General features: G+C 46.7%; 3 protein-coding genes across 7 annotated transcripts in view; all 3 read left to right on the top strand.

Moving 5' to 3' along the window:
* dgat2 (diacylglycerol O-acyltransferase 2) overlaps nt 1–20,998 on the top strand; it is a 659,593-nt gene that overhangs the window by 308,616 nt on the left and 329,979 nt on the right. The gene's annotated exons all lie outside the window — the stretch shown is intronic.
* LOC109928510 (kelch-like protein 24) overlaps nt 1–20,998 on the top strand; it is a 393,202-nt gene that overhangs the window by 286,275 nt on the left and 85,929 nt on the right. The gene's annotated exons all lie outside the window — the stretch shown is intronic.
* LOC109913774 (glycerophosphodiester phosphodiesterase domain-containing protein 5-like) overlaps nt 1–20,998 on the top strand; it is a 309,738-nt gene that overhangs the window by 265,553 nt on the left and 23,187 nt on the right. For both annotated transcript variants that reach the window (XM_048598468.1, XM_048598469.1), the window contains exons 4-8: nt 4,094–4,176; nt 6,061–6,211; nt 7,873–8,094; nt 12,253–12,410; nt 16,777–16,924. In XM_048598468.1, the coding sequence (XP_048454425.1) occupies nt 4,094–4,176; nt 6,061–6,211; nt 7,873–8,094; nt 12,253–12,410; nt 16,777–16,924 (762 nt within the window). The remainder of the gene's footprint in view (nt 1–4,093; nt 4,177–6,060; nt 6,212–7,872; nt 8,095–12,252; nt 12,411–16,776; nt 16,925–20,998) is intronic.

Raw genomic sequence — 20,998 nt, 5'->3', positions numbered from 1 at the left:
CCTCCCACTCTCTCCCTATTTATTTCAGAACCCCCTTCCCCTCCCCCATTTCTGATGAAGGGTCTAGGCCCGAAACGTCAGCCTCTCTGCTCCTATGATGCTGCTTGGCCTGCTGTGTTCATCCAGCCCTGCACCTTGTTGTCGTGGAAATGTGAGACTTGCTTGATTGGGCGATTGTTTGTTTTCGGGAAGTGCTCCACCCAGTGGGAAGTTGTCTGGTTCACTTTGAGTTCTGATGGAGCCTGGGATGTTTCTCCAGTGACGCCTTGGCGTTTCAGCTAGGCAGAGCAGCCTGATTCTTCCCTCCAGTTTGAGAACATGTACTTGCCTCATCGTCAACCCCATACTCCCATCTCCTCCCTTCTGCTACAGGGCCATGTCTTTATGTATTCCAGTTATTGGAAAGGAGAAACCCAGTGGATTCCAAAACATTCCCTGAACAAACCCCCAAGACATTCAGGATTGTCTTCGAGCTAAAAAATCAACGTCGATTAAAGTCACGTGCTGCGGATGCTGGAAATCTGAAGTGAAAATGGAAAATGGAGGAGAAGTTCAGCAGGTCTGACAACTCTACTTCCCTCTCCACAGATGCTAACGTTTTGCGGCCAGTGTGACTCCAGTCTATAACTGAAGAAGTCACATCAGACTGGGAACATTAACTCTATTTGTGTCTCCACACATGCTGCCAGACCTGCTGAGTTTCTCCAGCATTCTCTGTTTTTATGTGAAAAACGTTGGGAGGCAGATTTTGTTTTTGACTGAAGCCTGAAATTTACGTAGGTCTTGTACTTGAGTAAGTTTGTAAGATTGAGCTCGGGGAACAGAGATCCAGGTGATATTTACGTTGTTCACCAGAAATTGTTTATCATTCTCCTCTTGTTCAAACTGTGCCCTGTCTGAGAAGACTGCCTCCCAGGAACAGGGGAATTCATTTTTAATTGACTGTTCTTCATAAATATGATAAATAAATAAAATGTAATAAATTCTACAGACTGTTTTTAACACGTTTGTCAGCAGCAAGACAGACAATAAATTATTTTACTGATCGGACATGAGTTTAATGCAATAAGCAGAACAAGGCTCTCACTCTTGGAAAGTAGAATGAGGGCCATATAATTGTTATCATATATTGTACAATTACCTTACAGGGTTAGGTACAGAGTAAAGCTCTCTCTACACTGTCCCCCATCAAACACTGCCAGGACAGGGACAGCATGGGGTGAGGTACAGAGTAAAGCTCTCTCTACACTGTCCCCCATCAAACACTCCCAGGACAGGGACAGCACAGGGTTGGGTACAGAGTAAAGCTCTCTCTACACTGTCCCCCATCAAACACTGCCAGGACAGGGACAGCATGGGGTGAGGTACAGAGTGAAGCTCTCTCTCCACTGTTTCTCCCATCAAGCGCTGTTAGGACAGTAACAGCAAGAGGTTAGATACTGAGTACATCCTCTTCCACACGTTTCTATTAAGCAAGTGATAAAGATTTGAGAGTAATAGGCAACTACACCTATCAAGTATGGAAAGTCTCTGATGGTATTAAAGTCTTTTTGCTGAAATATATTTTACATGTTGTCACCTTGCCCCATCAAGTGGTCAATTTGAGTAATGCATCTTTTGAAAACGATAAAAATTAACTCCTGCAGATGCTGGAAATCAGAAAGAAACACGAAAAAACTGTGGCATGAATTGCCAATTATTCTTTTGTTGTTCAAATAGGTCAAACTATATCATAGGGTGAATAGCCAAGGTCCTAAGGTGGGCCGAGGTTTCAGGTCAGAGGAGAAAGATATAAAAAGGACCTAAGGGGTAACTTTTTCACACAGAGGGTGATGCATGTCTGGAATGAGGTGCCAGAGGAACTGGGACATTTAAAAGGCATCTGGATGGGTACATGAAGGGGAGGGGTTTAGAGGGATATTTAAAAGGCAGACTTGCGTTGGTGTAGCACCGTTCACATCCTCAGAACATCTTAAAATGTTGTTAAATCTTTTTGAAGTGTCCTCGCTCTAGTAGGTTTGGAAGCTTGGCAGCCCATTTTAGGCACAACAAGCTCCCACCAGTGTGATAATGACCGTACATGCTTTTTGTCACATTGATTGAAGGGTCATTGTTGGCCAGGATCTAAGGGAGATTTCATAGAATCGCAACAGTGTGGAAAGAGACCATTTGGCCCATCAAATCTGCACCAACCCTGTAAAGCGTATCCCATCCAGACACTGGAGCTGGAGTGCTGCAATTGGCCAAAGACAGCAACGTCAGTGTGAGAACAAGGTGGTACGTTAGAATGGCAAATGATTGGAAACTCTGGGACATGCTAGAGACTGAACAGAGATGTACCACACACCAAGTGTATGCTTGGTCAGTGTGTGTGTGTGTGTGTGTGTGTGTGTGCAGCATACCACATTGTGAGCAGCAAGTACAGTAGTCTAAATTCATACAATTCATTTTTTTTAATAGAATCCCTACAGTGTGGAAACAGGCCATTCGGCCCAACAAGTCCACACCGCCCCTCTGAAGAGCACCCCACCCAGACCCAATACTCCTGCATTTCCATTGTCTAACCCATTTAACCTACACATCCTTGAACACTACGGGCAATTTAGCATGGCCAATCCACCTAGCCTGCACAGCTTTGGACTGTAGGAGTAGGGTTGGGGGCCCAAATCGGACAATGGAGAGGGCAGAGGTCAAAGGGCAGTTGCTCCATTTCCTGCACAGGGATGTGCCATGGGAGGGGAACGAATTGTGGAGGGTGATTGGTGAGTCAGTCCGGGTGTTACACAGGGAACAGTCCCTGTGGAATACTGACAGTGGAAGGAAAAGCATTTGTGATGGCATCCTGTAGAAAAGATGGAGGCTGATCCTTTTGAATGTGGAAATCAGCAGGGTGGAACGTGAGAGCAAGGAGAACCCCATTGCTTTTTCCTAAAGGAATTGCATCGGACATGGGTAAGGGCCCTGTCTCTGAGGGGGACTCCCCGTTTGAGCAAGTGGGTTATGGTACACAGCATTGTAGGAGCAGACGCAAGAGAGAAACTGGGAGAATGGAATGGATTTCTTACAGGAGGCAGGGTGTGAGGAAAAAATAGTCGAAATAATAATGGGAGTCAGTGGATTTTGTAATGGATATTAATGAATGAAGCCTAGGAATTGAATGCTGGGACAAGTTTGAAAGGTTGAATGGCTTCCCCTCGTTCTGATGAAATGAACAGATTATCAACACTTGAAGTTATTGGTCCACCAGAAATGAAACACTGTTTTATGAGGAGAGATTGAGCAATTTAAGTCAATACTCTCTGGAGGCTTTTAAATTTGTTCACAAGATGCGGGCATCACTGGCTAGGCCAGCATTTATTGCCTGTCAGTAATAACCTGGCCAGCAATTGAGAGTCAACCATGTTGCTGTGGGTCTGGAGTCACGTGTAGGCCTGACTGGATGAGGATGGGCAGACATCCTTCCCTGGATCAATAGTCTAGTGATAATACCATCAGGCCATTGGTTCCCCTGTTTAGAAGAATGAGAGGAGATCTAATTGAGGTCTCTGAGATGCTAAAGGCATTGACAAAGATGACACAGATCGAACGTTTCCTCATTTGGAGCAATCTAGAATGGAAAGGTGTTAGTGTAAGGAACGGCAGACTCAAAACGGAAGTGGGGAGAAATTACTTCTCTTAGAGTCGTGAATCTTTGGAATTGACTATCCCAGAGTGTGGAGGATGCTGGGACACTGAGTACATTTAAGGAGGAGATAAACAGATCTTTAATTAGTAATGGGTTGAAGGGTTATGGGGGAGTGACCAGGAAAGTGGAATTGAGGCCGAGATGAGATCAGCCATGATCATATTGAATGGTGGAGCAGGTTTGAGGGGCTGAATGGCCTATTTCTGCTACTAGTTCTTTTGCCCCTCGGTGGGGGGGGGGGGGGGCTGGATGGAAGGGGGGGAGAGTTGGGGGAAGGCCATTATTTAATTGATTTTGCCCGAGCACAGTCAAAAACAGGAAGAGGAAACCTCAGCTTTTGAAACGCGCGCGTCCTGATTTCCTGGCTCTCCAGATCTGATCCCGGTTTTGAATTCCCTTTCCCTACAGCTGGCTCCGGAGAACACCTTGATGTCATTCCAGAAGGCAGCCGAGTGGCGAGCTGATGGTTTCAACATCAACGTGACCATCAGGTGAGAGCAGACGCTTCACTGAAAACCCAGACAAGAATCTCTAACTCATTGTCCTTCACCCCACAGAGACTTTGTATGGTAACAATGCTGTTAGTGACATGGGCTTGATGGTTCTGTTGAGTGATTTCTGTCCTGCTATCTCTCAGCCTTAGGATAAGCGGTCAATCATTCAGGACAGTGAGAGGGGATAAATGTCTTTGTTCAGGGTTGTGAATCTATGGAATTATATACCCTACAGAGCTGCAGGCGCTCCATCATGGAAAGCATTTAGGTTGAGGTAGACAGAATTTTCATTTCTCGGTGAATCAGAAGATCTAGGCAGGGAGTGGAAAAGCTGGGTTAAGTCAGAAACATCAGAACTTGAAGCAGGAATCCTTAGAGGCTGCTCCGCCTTATAGAGTCATAGAATCATGCAGCATGGAAACAGGCCCTTCGGCCCAACTTGTCCATGCTGACCATGTTCCCAAACTAAACTAGTCCCACCTGCCTGCTCCTGGCCCGTTTCCCTCCAAACCTTTCCTATTCATCAAAATGTCTTTTAAATGTTGTAATTGTACCCACATCCACCACTTCCTCAGGAAGTTCATTCCAAACGTGAACCACTCTCTGCAAAACAAGAAAAATTGCCCCTCATGTCTTTTTTAAAATCTCTCTCCTCTCACCTTTTAAAAATATGGCCCCTAGTCTTGAAATCCCCCATCCTAGGGAAAAGACAGCTACCATCAACTTTATCAATACCCCTCATGATTGTATAAACTTCTCAACCTCCTATGCTCCAGTGAAATAAGTTCAATATGATTGTAGCTGATCCACGATGTCAATATCATATTCCCCTTCCCCACTCCTATCCCTTCATGCCTTCAAAATCTAAAGATGTATCTATTTATATGGTAGGCGATGGCCTAGTGGTATTATGGCTGGATTGTTAATGCAGAGACCCGGATAATGTTCTGAGGACCCGGGTAAGTATCAATAAGTATCTGGAATTAATGGTCTAATGATGACCATGAATCCATTGTCAATTGTCAGGAAAAACCTATCTGGTTCACTAATGCCTTTCAAGGGAAGGAAACTGCCATCCTTACCTGGTCTGGCCTACATGTGACTCCAGACCCACAGCAATGTGGTTGACTCAGAACTGCCCTCTGGGCAATTAGGGATGGGCAATAAATGCTGCCTAGCCAGCCATGCCATCATTCTGTGAATGAATAAAGGAAAATTAATATATTCAGTGACTTGGCCTCCACATCCTTACCTGGTCTGGCCTGCATGCGCTTTCGCACTTGCACTTGCACACATTTCATTCACATACTTACACAGGCAATCCCACACACCAATGCTCTCACATACTATCCCTTTCTGCCCCATCGCAGACACAAGGCATGACTTCCCAACACCCACTCACTCAGCTGCCCCTCTTCAAGTTTCTAGCTGGCCTGCTGCCTATCTGTGCAGGGACCCCCACAATGCCCTCAGGGAGGAAATTCCAGGATTTTTTTCCAGCGATTATATTTCCAAGTCAGGATGGTGCATGGCTTGGAGGGGGACTGGAAGGTGGTGGCGTTCCCATGTATCTGCTGCCCTTGTCCTTCTGGGTGGAAGTGGATGTGGGTTTGGAAGGTGTTGTCTGAGGATCTTTGGTGAATTTCCGCAGTGCATTTTGTAGATTGTACACACTGCTGCTACTGAGCGTCAGTAATGGAGGGAGTGGATGTTGAAGGTGGTAAATGTGGTGCCAAATCAAATAGGCTGCTCTGCCCTGGATAGTGTCAATTTTGTTATCTGCTCGTGTGCTGTCAGCTGGTCTAGTTTGGGGACATGTGGTATTGGCCAACATCCAGCTGATCGCTCCTTGCCTGTTTATGCTTTACGTTCCCACTTCAGCTACGACGGTGTTCCATTCCTGATGCATGACACAACGCTGAGGCGGACAACCAATGTAGAGGAGCTGTACCCCAACAGGGTCTTTGACAATGCCGCCATGTTCAACTGGACCAACCTGCAGATGCTGAATGCTGGCCTCTGGTTCTTTCAGGTAGGCTCCCCACTTCTCTCCGGTTTCCCTGCTTCCCTCCATGTGAAAATTTCCCTGTCCTTCCTCCTCTGCCGGCACTGCAGCCGAGTAAAGGGGGATCAGAATTTCCTGACCCCATTCTCTTCCCAACCACTTAATTTTCCTGGGGATTGCTCTCCGCCTTTTAATCCCAACTTGCTCCCTCTTTTTTTAAATTCATGTGTGGGATGTGAGCATCTCTGGCTGGGGCAGCATTTATTGCCCATCCCTAGTTGCCCCTTGAGAAGGTGGTAGTGGGCCGCCGCCTTAAACTACAGCAGTCAATGCGCTGTAGGTTTACCCAGAATGCCCTTAGGGAGGGAATTCTGGGATTTGGACCCAGCGACATTGTAGCAACACCGATATATTTCCAAGTCAGCATGGTGAGTGACTTGGAGGAGAACTTGCAGATGGTGGTGTTCCCATATGCCTGCTGCCCTTGTCCTTCTAGATGGAAGTGGTCATGGGTTTGGAAAGTGCTGTCTGAGGATCTTCGGTGAATTTCTGCAGTGCATCTTGTAGGTAGTACACACTGCTGCTACTGAGCATCGGTGGTGGAGGGAGTGGATGTTTGTGGATGTGGTACCAATCAAGTGGGCTGCTTTATCCTGGATGGTGTCCAGTTTCTTGTGTTGTTGGAGCTACCCCCATCCAGGCAAGTGGGGAGTGTTCCACCACATTCCTGACTTGTGCCTCGTAGATGGAGGGGACAGGCTTTGGGGAGCCAGGAGGTGAGTTATTTGTTGCAGGATTCTTAGCCTGTCACCTACACATTCAATACATCCCTTCTTCAGCTCTGGACTTGACTATTCCAACACACACCTGGCTGACTTTTGTAAACTTGACCTCATCCCAAACTCCTGCCATCTGAGTCCTAGCCTACCCCAAGTCTTCACCTTCTGATCCACATTGGCTCCTGAGCAAGCAACATCTTGACTTTGAAATCCTCAAATCCCTCCATATCTTTGCCTGTCCCGCTCTCTGTGATGTCTTTCAAATGAGTGTCCTCCAACCTCCCGCACACCTCCTCCAGTTTGACCCTGGTTTTAATTCCTGCATCTTTTGCTGTTGTGCTTCCAGTTGTTGAGGTCCGAGCTCATTCTGCAAACACACCTTCCCTCATTTCATATCATATAAACCTTCCACTTCTGGAGTCATAGTCATACAGCCTGGAAACAGACCCTTGGGCCTAACCAGTCCATGCTGACCATGATCCCAAATTAAACTAGTCCCACCTACCTTATCCTGGTCCATATCCTTCCAAACCTTTTTTATTCATGTATTTATCCAAATATCTTTTAAATGTTGTAGCTGTACCCACATCCTCAGGAAGTTCATTCCACACACGAACCACCCTCTGTGTTTTAAAAAAAACAAAAAAATTGTGTCTCATGTCTAATTTAAATCTTTCTCCACCTGCCTTTGCAGCCCATGGAATTTTAAATTGACTGACTGAATAAATCTGATATTTAAAATGATTGAATAAATCTGGAATTGAAAGTGAGTCAGCAACAGTTCCTGCTCCTCTGATGCTGCCTGGCCTGCTGTGCTTCTCCAGCTCCACACTGTTAACCCAGGACACTATCATCCGCTTGTCGTAGAAATGTTTGCATTTTAATTTGTGTTTGTGTTGCTGGTTTTAGGAGGACCCATTCTGGACAGTGCAAACTCTCTCACAGAAAGACAACACGGAGGCTTTGAACCAGTCACTGTGTAAGCTGGCAGATGTGCTCACCCTGGCGGTGCACTGGAACAAAAGTGTGATGGTGAACCTCTGGAGACCACCCCCCGAACATCCCTTCTACACTTCCTGGATCAATGTCACCCTGGAAACCATCCTGGAATCCGGAATTGCCCAGGACCTGGTGAGCCATTGGTTTTCATCACAGTCTAGTTTTCGACCATTCATACAATCGTAGCATCCCTGCTGTGTGGAAGCAGGCCATTCGGCCCATCGAGTCCATCCCACCCACACCCCTACCCTGTCCCTGTAACCCTGCATTTTTCCCCGTGCATAATCGCTGGATGCTATGGGGCAGTTTAGCACTGCCAATCCACCTAGCCTGCACATCTTTAGACTGTGGGAGGAAACCAGGGCACCCAGAGGAAACGCACGCAGACACAGGGAGAATGTGCAAACTCCACACAGACAGTCACCCGAGGCTGGAATCAAACCGGGGTCCTTGGCATAGTGAGGCAGCAGTGCTAACTCCTGAGCCACCGTGCTGCCCAGTTGTAACCAAGAAAGGAAATTTGACACCAATGATGTGGAGGTGCTGGTGCCGGATTGGGGTGGACAAAGATAGAGGTCACACGACATCAGGTTATAGTCCAACAAGTTTGTTTGAAATCACAAGCTTTTGGGCACTTCCTCTGTCGGAGGAGCAGCACTCCGAAAGCTTGTGATTTCAAATAAACCTGTTAGACTATAACCTGGTGTCTTGTGGCCTCTGACTTTGATATAGAAAGGCAGAGAATAGGAGCACAAATAAGCATTTGGTCCTTTTGTGAGCCTGCTCCACCATTCAATATGATCATGGCTGATCACCCAACTCAGTCCCCTTTCTCCCCATATCCTTCGATCCCTTTAGCCCCAGGAACTAGGTCTAACTCCTTCTGGAAAACATTCAGTGTTTTGGCCTCAACTACTTTCTGAGGCAGAGAATTCCACAGGCTCCCCATTCTCTGGGTGAAGAAATTTCTCCTTGTCTCAGTCATAAATGGCCTGCCCTATGTCCTTGACCTGTGACCCCTCCCCTCCAGGTTCCAGACTCCAGAGTCATTGGGAGCGTCCTTCCTGTGTTCACACTGTGTCTAGTCCAGTTAGATGTGGATGGGAAATAATTGTCTGATCCATCAACAAGAATTTACAGCATTTCACCTAATTAACGCAATGAAACCTGCCAATGAGTTCCCCAGGAATAATAGTACAGAGAACTTGACCCTCAATTGTGTGAATCAAACAGGAGTTAGAGGAGATAGTAATGGAGTCAGAGATAACACAGTGCGGAGCTGGAGGCACATAGTAGGCCAGGCAGCATCAGAGGAGCAGGGAGCTCAGAAATAAATAGAGAGGAGGGGTGGGGCTGGGGAACGTAGGTGGGATGGTGGTAGGGAGTGGTGGGGATTGGTCAGTAAGGTGGAAGGGGCAGGTAGAAGATGGACAGGTTGTGTCAGGTCAAGGAGGCGGGGATGAGAGGGAAGGTTGGTCATGGGATGAGGACGGAGGTGGAGAGATTTTGAAACTGGTGAATTCCATGTTTAGGCCACCAGGCTGTAGGCTTCAGAGGCAGAATATGAGGTGCTGCTCCTCCAGTTTGCAGGTGGCATCATTGTGGCACTGGAGGAGGCTCAGGATGGGCATGTCACCCAGGGAGTGGGAGGGGGAGTTGAAGTGGTTCGCGACTGGAAGGTGCTGTTGTTTGTCACGAACAGATTGCAGGTGCTCTATAAAACAGTCTCCAAGCCTCCACTTGGCCTCACCGATATAGAGGAGGCCACATTGGGAGCAATGGATGCAGTAGACCACAATAGCAGATGTGCAGGTGAGCCTCTGTCTGATGTGAAAGGCTTGTTTTGTGCCTTGAATGGAGGTGAAGGGGGGGAAGTGTAGGGGCAGGTGTAGCACTTCCTGCGGTTGTAGGGAAAGGTGGTGGGGCTAGTGGGGAGTGTGGAGCGGATGAGGGACTCGCGGAGAGAGCAGTCCCTACAAAAGGCAGATATGGATGGGGAGGGAAATATAATCTTTGGTTGTGGGGTCGGATTGGAAGTAGCGGAGAATGATACGTTGGATACAGAGGTTGGTGGAGTGATATGTGAGGACAAGGGGTTTCTGTCTTTGTTTTTGTTGTGGGGAGGGTGTGTGAGGGATGAGTTGTGGGAAACGCGAGAGATGTGTTTGAGGGCATTTTCGACCACTGGAAGGGCGAAGTTGCAGTTTTTGAAAAAAGAGGACATCTGGGATGTTCGGGAGTGGAACACCCCATCTTGGGAGCAGTCGCGGCAGTGGCAGAGGAATTGGGAGTAGGGGGATGGCATTCTTGCAGGAGGATGGGTGAGAGGCGGTGTAGTCCAGGTAGCTGTAGGAGTCGGTGGGCTTGAAATAAATGTTGGTTTCGAGGCGATTGTTTCTGGACCGGGGGGCGGAGAAAACGGAGCCAAGGTAAGTGGAGATAAGTTTTTTTAGCGGGGTGGGATCAGGCAGAGAAAATGTCGGACGGGGCAGTCGGGTATATGGATTTTGGGAAGGAGATGGAAACAGGCGATGTGGTGTTGAGCAACGATTATGTTGGAGGCTGTGGGCGGGAGGTCACCTGAGGTGATGAGGTTGTGAATGGCTTGAGAGATGGGGTCTCAGGGGTGGGGTCATGATTGAGGGGACGGTAGGAGGAGGTGTCAGAGTTGGCGCCTGGCCTTGGCTATGTAAAGGTCAGTGCGCCATTCGGCCCTTTGAACTGTTCTGTCGTTCAATAAGGTTGTTGTTGATCTTATTGTGGCCTTAACTCTGCTAACCCTCCTAACCTTCAACTCTCTTGCTCCGTCAAATAACTGTCTACCTCAGCCTTAAATGTATTCAGTGACCCTCCAGAAATGTCTGGGGAAGAGAGTTCCACAGAGACACAGACCCTCCGAGAGAAGAAATTTCGCCTCCTCTCCATCTACAATGTTGTTGTGTTGGGGCTTCAGGACCATGGAGTGGCCTTGTGTGGTGTCACAGAGATACTCTGCTTAACTAGCTCAGTAAGAGTTAATTAGACTAGAGAAAGTGTGTGTATAAGAGAAGCGAGTGGAGAGAACAGTGTCACTAATGTAATAGTAAGACCAGAACCTGGTCTCGCACAGGAGTTACAGTAGGATGTTCTTGGGTTGGAGTAATTGAGCTGTGATAGAGTTAGAGAAAGTGAGGCTGGGGGTGAAACCTGACTGAGCTGTACAAAGGCTGCACTATACTAATAATGATGAGATATTTCACACGTCTAGCCTCTCCAATCTTAAGGTCCAGCGGCTCAGTGGTTAGCATCAGGGACCTGGGTTCCTCTGAATTCCACTGAATGACCCTCTGTCATTCACTGAGATCGTGTCTGATCTGATAATCCTCAACTCCACTCTCCTTTTCCCCATAACCCTCAATTCCCTGACTGATTAAAAATCTGTCTATCTCAGCCTTCAACATACTTAATGACCCAGCCTCGACGTCCCTCCACAGATTCACTCCCCGCTCAGAGAAAAGAAAAATTCTCCTCTTCGCTGTCTTAAATATGCGGCCCCTCACTCTGAGATGATGACCTCTGGTCCTAGACTCTCCCACAAGGGGAAACCACCTTTCCACATCTATCCTGTCAAGTCCTCTAAGAATCTTGTATGTTTCAATAAGGTCACCTCTCATTCTTCTAAACTTCAATGAGTTCAAGCCCAATCTTCCCAACCCTCCTCATAAGACAGTCCCTCCATACCTGATAACCTTCTCTGGACTGCCTTCAATTCCTCCTTTTAGTTAAGGGGCCCAGAACTGTTCACAATATTCCCACTGTGCTAACACCTTGATTTTAAAATGCTCATCTTTGTTGTTTTTCCTTCGCTACATGTCTGTTTGGCCCACCCTATCTCTGTAATCACCTCCAGCCCCACATTCTCTGTGCTGCTCTTGCGTTTCCCAAATTTGAGTTGCCTCACCATTGGCGGCCATACCTTCAAACGCCTGGGCCAAAAGCTCTGGAAATTCACCACGCTCCCCCACTGCTCCCCGCTCCCCGCTCCCCCCCCCCCCCCCCCCCAACACCACCACCACCGCCACTCCAAATTCTCCATGTCTCTATCCCCCTCTCCTCTGTTAAGACGTTTCCCTAAATCCACGTACCTTCCCAAGCATGTGACCACGCATCCTGATGCCTCCTCGCGCTACTCTGTATCAGATGGTCTGTGGTAATATTCCCATGAAGCCTCTGTGGTCGAGGCGCTATCCGAATGAACACCCTCCATACCACGTGTTGCTGGTTGTGAGCTCTTGACTGTCTGCTTTTCAGGTGATCTGGCTACCGGAGGAAGACCGATGGATGGTTCACCAAGTGGCACCAGGTTTCCAGCAGATGTCCTCCGTGAAACAAAATGCAACAGCGCTACATGAGCAGGGCATCGTGGGGTTAAACCTGCGATACAATAAGGTCGATGCGGAGGAGGTGCGGTACGTCTGACTGCTGGAGTCTTTCACATTGCCCGTTTTTATTCTTCAATCGTGGGCATCTCTGGCTAAGTCAGCATTTAGAGTCCAGAGGGTAGTTAACAGTCACATTGCAGTGGGTAATGTTGAGGCCAGACCAAGTAAGGATGGCAGATTTCCTTCCCTAAAGGACATTGGTGAACCAAATGTGGTTTTCTTTTCCGACAATTGACCAACAGATTCATGATCGTCATTAGGATCTTAATTCCAGATATGTTTTGAATTTGAATTCCACCATCTGCTGTGGTGGGATTCGAACCCGTGTCCCAGTTCTGAAGAAGGGTCCTTGGACTCAACATTTTCTCTCTCCACAGATGCTGCAAGACCCTCTGAGTTTCTCCAGCAATTTCAGTTTTTATTCCCCAGAGCATGACGTAGATCTCTGGCTTAATAGTTTAGCAATAATACTGCGGAGAATTTATTCCATAGAGCTTTCTAGTCCAAGCTAATGGCTGTATTCAATACAATTCTGGAAGCTACTTCATTCCTTTAACTAACTTTCCCCTCCACTTAGCAATAGGGGTAGAGGGTAGGCCCTTTAGATCCCTGAAACTCTTCCTCGATTCAGTGAGATCATGGCTGATCTATGACCTAATTCTATATACCTGCCACCAGCAAGATGGTGGCATAGTGGTAATGTCAGTAATCTGGATCCCAAGGCTAATGGTCTGTGGGCATGAGATCGAATCCCACCATAGCAGATGGTGAGCTGTGAATTCAATAAAATCTGGAACATATTGTTAGCTTAATGTAATCATTGTTCTAAAACCTGCCTGGTTCATTATTGTCATAGAGTCATACAGCACGGAAACAGAGCCTTCAGTCCAACCTATCCATGCCAACCATAATCCCAAACTAAACCAGTCCCACCTGCCTGCTCCTGGCCTATATCCTCCAAATCTTTCCTATTCATGTACTTATCCGAGTGTCTTTAAATGTTGTAATTGTACCCACATCCTCCACTTCCTCAAAGTTCATTCCACATGCGAACCACCGTCTGCGTAAAAAAAATTTGCCCCTCATGTTTTTTTTCTCGCGTTAAAAATATGCCCCCTAGTCTTAAGCCCTGATTCTAGGGAAAAGACACCTACCATTAACCCTATCTCTACCCCTCATGATTTTTTAAAATCTTAAGGTCCCTCTCAACCCCCTAACTTCCAGTGAAAGAAATCCCAGCCTATCCAGCCTTTCTTTATAACTCAAACCTTCCATACCCTGGCAACATCCTGGTAAATCTCTTCTGAGCCTTCTCCAGCTTAATATCCTTCCTATAACAGGGCGACCAGAACTGGACAGTTAGGGCAGCACGGTGGCTCAGTGGTTAGCACCGCTGCCTCACAGCGCCAGGGACCCGGGTTCAGTTCCACCCTCGGGTGACTTGTCTGTGTGGAGTTTGCACATACTTCCCGTGTCTGCATGGGTTTCCTCCGGATGCTCCAGTTTCCTCTCTCAGTCCAAAGATGTGCAGGCTAGCTGGATTGGCCATGCTAGATTACCCATAGTGTTCAGGGATGTGTAGATTAGGTGGGTTATCAGGGGGATGGGTCTGGGGGGATGCTTTGAGGGTCAGTGTGGACTTGTTGGGCTGAAGGGCCTGTTTCCACACTGTAGGGATTCTATGATTTGGACACCGTACTCCTGACAAGGCCTCATCAATGTCCTGTACAGTTTCATCCTTAAGGGAAGGAAATTGCTGTCCTTACCTGGTCTGGCCTACATGTGACTCCAGACCCACGATGTGGTTGACTGTTAACTGTAATCTGGGCAATAAATGCTGGTCTAAACATCCCAAGAACAAATAAAAAAAAAAAAAATTTCAACTGCCTTAGTCATTCCAGCTTGAAGTGATAAAGTAGCATACCTTGCTCCTAAATCATCATAACGTAAATCTATCGGTTTTGTGTTTCAAAAAAATAAATTATTTGTTTGCGGGATGTGAATATTACTGGCCAGAGCAGCATTTACTGCTCATTCCTGGCCAAGTGCGAGAATGTGATGGTGAGCTGCCTTTTGGTATATACTGCAGTCCTTGGGGGACTGTCTACACCCACTGTGCTACTAGAGAGGGAGTTCCAGGAATTTAACCCAGTGGCAGAGAAGGAATTTTAAACCTAATAAATGTCTGGGTAACAACAGCTGTTTGCAGCAGGCAATTCTGTACTTGTACCACACTTTGTGGTTCACTTGTGGAAAAAGTTGCTGTAATTTTGAGACTCTGCCTAGTAGTTATGGACTTCTCAGCCTTCAAAATAGGGTTCTGTCTCTTTCTTTCTCCTTTTTTCATATTATCTGTTCCCCTTTTGACCTTGAACATGTCAATCAAATCACCTTTCTAAATTCCAGAGAATACAACCCTTGTTTTTGTAAAATCTCCTCTTAATTTCTAGTACAATTACCCTGCATTTTTATCTGAGGCCGTTGTATCTGATTGAAGATTTGATTTGAGTTGGTTTATTGTTGTCACATATATCAAAGTACAGTGAAAAGTTTTGTTTTGCGAGCAGTACAGACAGATCGCAGCAAACAAGGACATACAGATCCGTAGGTCGCTTAGACAGAGTGAGGCATACAAGTTACAGCTGCATAGAATATGCACAAAGCAAAATCAACATGAACAAGATTAAGAGATAGTAAGAACTACAGATGCTGGAGTCAGAGATAACACTGTGTGAAGCTGGAGGAACACAGCAGGTCAGGCAGCATCAGAGGAGCAGGAAAGTTGACCTTTCGGGTCGGGACCCTTCTGAAGCCCGTTTCTGAAAAATGGTCTCAAACCGAAACGTCAACTTTCCTGCTCCTCTGATGCTGCCAGGCCCGCTGTGTTCCTCCAGCTCCACACTGTGTAATCTATGAGCAAGATTACCATTGTCTGAAGATGAAGTACATAGTACATATGTGTAATTCCCTCTGTAGTCTAATCAATATTGGATAATCAGTATAACCGTTACTTCACTATTTTACAGTCCTTGAGATGCAACCTTCCATGAGTTTTAATAACCATTTTCTCCACCTGCTTGTGGTAATTTCATAGAGTTTTATAGAGCCATACAGCATGGAAACAAGCCCTTCAGTCCAACCAGTCCATGCTGACCATGATTCCAAGCCAAATTAGTCCCACCTGCCTGCTCTTGGCCCATGTCCCTCCAAATGTTTCCTATTCGTATACTTACCTAGGTGTCTTTTAAACATTGTAACTGCGCCCGCATCCACCACTTCCTTAGGAAGTTCATTCCACACACAAACCACTCTTTATGTAAATAATTTGCTGCTCATGTCTTTTTTTTCCAATCTGTCACCTCTCCGAACAAAGGACCCAAACACCCATGCTTTGGGACCCTCCACAAAACCAAAACGTTCCTCCGTTTCTGCAGAAATCAGAAGTGAAAACATAAAATGCAGGGCATTCTCTGCTACAGGAAACTGTTGAGGCCAAAACTTTGAAGAAAAATACAGTTTGCTCAACTGAAGGGAGCAAGAGTATAGTGAGAAAGCAGGAACAGGGGACTGAGTTGGATGGTCAGCCATAGTTATTTTAGTTGGCAAAGCATGGTCAGACAATCCCTATAGTGTGGGTGCAGGCCATTCAGCCCATTGAGTCCACACCAATCCTCTGAAGAGCATCCCACCAGAACCACCCGCCTACCCAATTCCTGTAACCCTGCATTTCCCATCACTAGCTCACCTAACCTACACCGTTCCTGGACACTACAGGCAATTTAGCATGGCTAATCCACCCTAACCTGCACACCTTTGGACTGTGGGAGGAAACTGAGCACCCGGAGACACACGGAGAATGTGTAAACTCCACGCAGACAGTCCCCCGGGGGTGGAATCAAACCTGGGTCTCTGCCGCTGTGAGGCAGCAGTGCTAACCACTGAGCCACTGTGCCGCCCACCAAGCTCGAAGGGCTGAATGGCCTACTCCTGCTCCTATTCTTTGTTATTGTTGACTGCAGGTCAGGCAACATCTGTGTGAGAGAGAGAAGCAGAAACGTTGATTTTTCATCAACAGCTGGCTCTTTTGATCACTTTTTTTGCCCCCAACTCTTTTGCCCCACCCCCCTGCTGCCCCCAAATCACCGCCTCCCCTTCATGTGCCACATTGAAGATGCTAATATTACAGTCAAGTTGTTGATGTTGCTCGCAGAAGGTGGGGTGTTGGGGGGAGGTGAGATCAGTGGTCGATGTGGGGCAGTTGGATTTATGGGATAGAACCTGGAGGGACACTCTGTCTGTAGAGTTTGCAGCAGCTCCTTCCTGGGTTAATGCTGTCTTCACCTTGTGTTGAAATCTGGGCCTCACTTTCTGTTTCTGTGTCTCTCGACTGCAGTGAGTATGCTTCAGAAAACATCAGCACCAACCTGTACCTGGTGAATGAGCCATGGCTGTTCTCGGTGCTGTGGTGTGCTGGGGTGCGGTCAGTAACGTCTGATGCTTGCCAAGTCCTCAGTGAGGTGCGAGCTCCCACTTGGATAATGGTGAGTAAGAGACACAGCGTTGGGCTACAGAGATACTCTGTCATTGGGACAGGAGAGGGCTATTCCGCTCCGTGATGCTCAGTTAGAGAGTGGTCAACTGTACGTTAATTCCATCGGCCTGCCTGAACGGTCTGACCTCGAACAAAACTCTTAACGGTCACCTAACTGAAATTCTAATTGGAATAAGCTCGGCTTGTTTTCTGAGAGGCAGAGAAGGCTGAGAGGGGTCCCACACTGAAGTGTATGCGATTGATGGGCTTGGACAGGTCAAATAGAAAGCAGCTTAGTTGAAGGGTCAGTAACGAAAAGGGGGGCATACATTTCCGTTTCCCCCTCCACCGTGCTGCTCCTTGTCCGGCCCCTAAACCTGTCCCCACCCTCATTCTCCCCCCCCACCCCACCTGCTTTAATGCTCCTCCCTCATTCTCCCTCCCCACCCCACACTCGCTGTAACCCTCCCCCATCATCATTGATGGCCTGTCTTGCCCTTAACAGGCTTTACACGTAAATTATTCAGTTGGAAAAGTAGGTGATTTACTGGTGGTGGTTAACAGATGGGGAAAAAAGTCATGGGTGATTTGGTGGTGGGGGAAATAAAGCATTCAGTTGTATGTAAGAACACTTCTGGATATAGAAGAGGAAAAAAAAATAACAAGGGGGCATAATTTTAAGGTGATGTCATGAGCTGCACATCACTGAGCATAAGTAGCACAGTGTGGGCAGAGTTTTAATGCTCTGCAGAAATACAGTATTCTACTACTACATGACACTAGACTAAGAAGATTGAGAGTGACATAAACACATGCAGAAGATAGTTCAGTCCTTATCTAATGTTCGAGCCTGGTATAGGTATGTTTACTGTGTAAGGCATTAGCAGCATTAGTATTATCAGGGGAGGCGATGGGCCAGTGGTATTATTGCTGGACTGTTAATCCAGAGACCCAGATAATATTGTGGGTTAAGAATCTAATGATGACTATGAATCCATTATTGATTGTCAGGAAAAATCCAACTGGCTCACTAATGTCCTTGAGGGAAGGAAACTGCCATCCTTACCTGGTCTGGCCTTCATGTGACCCCAGACCCACAGCAATGTGGTTGACTCTGAACTTCCCTCTAGGCAATTAGGGACGGGGCAATAAATGCTGCCTGGTCAGCGATGCCTTCATCCCATTAATGAATAAAAAAATGTATTAATATACAAGAAATAGTGTTACTTTGAAATCTGAGCACCTAGAATCTCTCCAATTTGGAAGCAGGCCGTTTGGCCCATTAAATCCAAATTGTCCGTCTGAAGAGCATCCCACCAAGACCCACCCCTGTACTCCATCCCTATTATCCTGACTCTCCCAAGGCTAACCAATGTAGCCTGCGCATCCCTGGAACCGAAGATAATTCTTGACTGTGTCTTCTCCTAGATTCAGTCCATCTTGAACACAAACTCATAATGTGACACCAAGTCACATGATAAAAGATGTCAAGCTCTCATGTTAAGCTCCTGACTCCTGGTTGGATCCTTTATTTATTAACCAGTGGTATTAATTTCTCCCTATCTATGCTATCAAATGCTTTCATCATCTCGATTAGATCTTAAGCTTCTAAAACAGGACAGTACGACTTCTTGTATTAGGATTTTTTGTGATTCAGTGGGAATGTCCTTGTCTCTGGGCCAGGAGGTCTCACCTGTGTCAGAAGAGTTTGTGCATCCAACCAGCTTGACCTGAAATCCTTTGTTGCAGCCTCATATTCTCATGAGCCAAGCACCCATCTGGGGTGGGGGTGGGCATTGGGGTTGGGGGATGACTGAATTCGTGGTGTTTTCACCCCTATTTCTTTCATGGGGTATGGGCATAGCATCACATCATGGAAAGGCCAGAATATTCTCTCCATCTCTGTTTGTTCTTGAATGGCTCAGGCCATTTCTGAGGGAAGTTTAACAACCCCATTGCTGTGTGCCTGGAGTCACATGCAGATCAGACCGGGTAAGGATGACAGATTTTCTTCTCTAAACTTCTAACCTAAAGGATATTACTGACTAGGTGGGCTTTTATACACTGTGATAGCTCCCATGGCCTACTGTTCAGTTCCAGATTTATTAATTGAATTTAAAATCCACTAGCTGCCATGGTGGGGTTTGAACCTGTGTCCCTAGAGCATTAGTCTGTCAGACAGCAGAGAGTTGGGATAAAAGGGTCCTTCTCAGGATGGCAGCTGGTGATTCGTGGTGTTCCACAAGGGTCAGTATTGGGACCACAACCTTTCACTCTAAACATTATTGATCTAATAGAAACTGAGGGCATTCTGGGTAAGTTTGCAGATTAAACAGAGATAGGTGGAGGGACAGATTGTGTTGAGGTGGCAGGAAGGCTACAGATTTGGAGAGTGGGCAAAGTAGTAGTAGCAGATGGAATACAACATGGGAAGGTGTGAGGTTATGCACATTGGTAGGAAGAATAGGGGCATCGACTATTTTCTAAATGGGGAGAAAATGCAGAAATCTGAAGTGCACAGGGACTTGGGAGTCCTAGTCCAGGATTCTCTTAGGGTAAACTTGCAGGTTGAGTTGGTAGTTAGAAGGCAAATACAATGCTTGCATTTATTTCAGGAGGACTAGAATATATAAGCAGGGAAGCACTTCTGAGGCTTTATAAGGCTCTGGTCAGACCACATTTATAGTATTATGAGCAATTTTGGGCCCCATACCTCAGGAAGGATGTACTGGTCCTGGAGTGGGTCCAGAGGAAGTTCACACGAATGATCCCAGGAATGGAAAGCTTAATATACGAGGAACGTTTGAGGACTCTGGGACTATACTCGTTGGAGTTTAGAAGGATGAGGGGGGGATCTAATTGAAACTTACAGAATACTGAATGGCCTGGACAGTGGACGTCGGGCATATGCTTCCATTGGTAGGAGAAACTAGGACCCGAGGTCACAGCCTTAGAGTAAAGGGAAGATTCTTTAGAATGGAGATGAAACTTCTTCAGCCAGAGAGTGGTGAATCTATGGAATTCACTGCCACAGAAGGTTGTGGAGGCCAGGTCATTGAGTACATTTAAGACTGAGATAGATAGGTTCTTGATTATCAAGGGGATCAAGGGTTACGGGGAGAAAGCGGGAGAATGGGTTTGAGAAACTTATCAGCCATGATTGAATAGCAGAGCAGACTCGTTGGCCTGAATGGCCTAATTTTTGCTCCTGCCTGGGCCTCTGGATTACTAGTACAGTGACACTCCCACTATTCCATCATCTTGCTCTGTATTCACTCTGAATTCCTTTCAGAATCTCAGCAAACCTATTTCTCCCCGTCATCTCACATCACCGCACAAACACAGAAATCACATGACGCCAGGTTATAATGGGTTTATTTGAAAACACAAGCTTTCGGAGTGTTGCTCCTTCATCAGATGAAGAGGCTATGCTTCGAAAGCTTGTGATTTCAAATAAACCTGTTGGACTGTAACCTGGTGTCATGTGATTTCTGACCTTGTCCACCCCAGTCCAACACCGGCACCTACACATCACTGCAGAATTCAGAGGGATGCTCTGAACCTTTGATGTGGCATTTTAAAATATGGATGTGACTATTCTATATGATGGTATTATATTAAGAAATCTCCTCCTTCTGTTTGCTGGTAACATATTGTTTATCTGCCTCTGATTTTCTTACTTGTCTCTAATCATTTTGTCTTGATCTTGCTTTGTATTTTATTCGCCATGGAGCCTGAATGTGTCTCTGTGTCCCTTCAGACACAGACACACCTTCTTCATTTCACAATGGACCTTGGGTTAAACCTCTCACGTTGATCACTCTCCCATATTACCTGATTCTCATGCTTTCCTTTGAGTTCTGCCTTCCCTTCTGATCCCTGTTTCACCTTACTCTCATCCTTTGTCTCTTTTTCTCAGTCCCACCTGCCCCCTTGGACCTTTCCTTTTTTCCTTTCCTCCTTCTCAATTCCTCAGTCTCTCCCTCCCTCTTGCTGTCTCTGTTGTCCCTCGCACCCCGAGTCTGAGTCCGAGTCTGTGTCCCTGGCTCCCCGCGTCCGAGTCTCTGTCCCTGGCTCCCCGCGT

Source organism: Rhincodon typus, chromosome 6 (assembly GCF_021869965.1).
Source record: "Rhincodon typus isolate 14 chromosome 6, sRhiTyp1.1, whole genome shotgun sequence".
Taxonomy (NCBI): Eukaryota; Metazoa; Chordata; class Chondrichthyes; order Orectolobiformes; family Rhincodontidae; genus Rhincodon; species Rhincodon typus.
The sequence above is the reverse complement of the archived record's forward strand: the minus strand, read 5'-3'. Positions and strand labels throughout refer to the sequence as shown.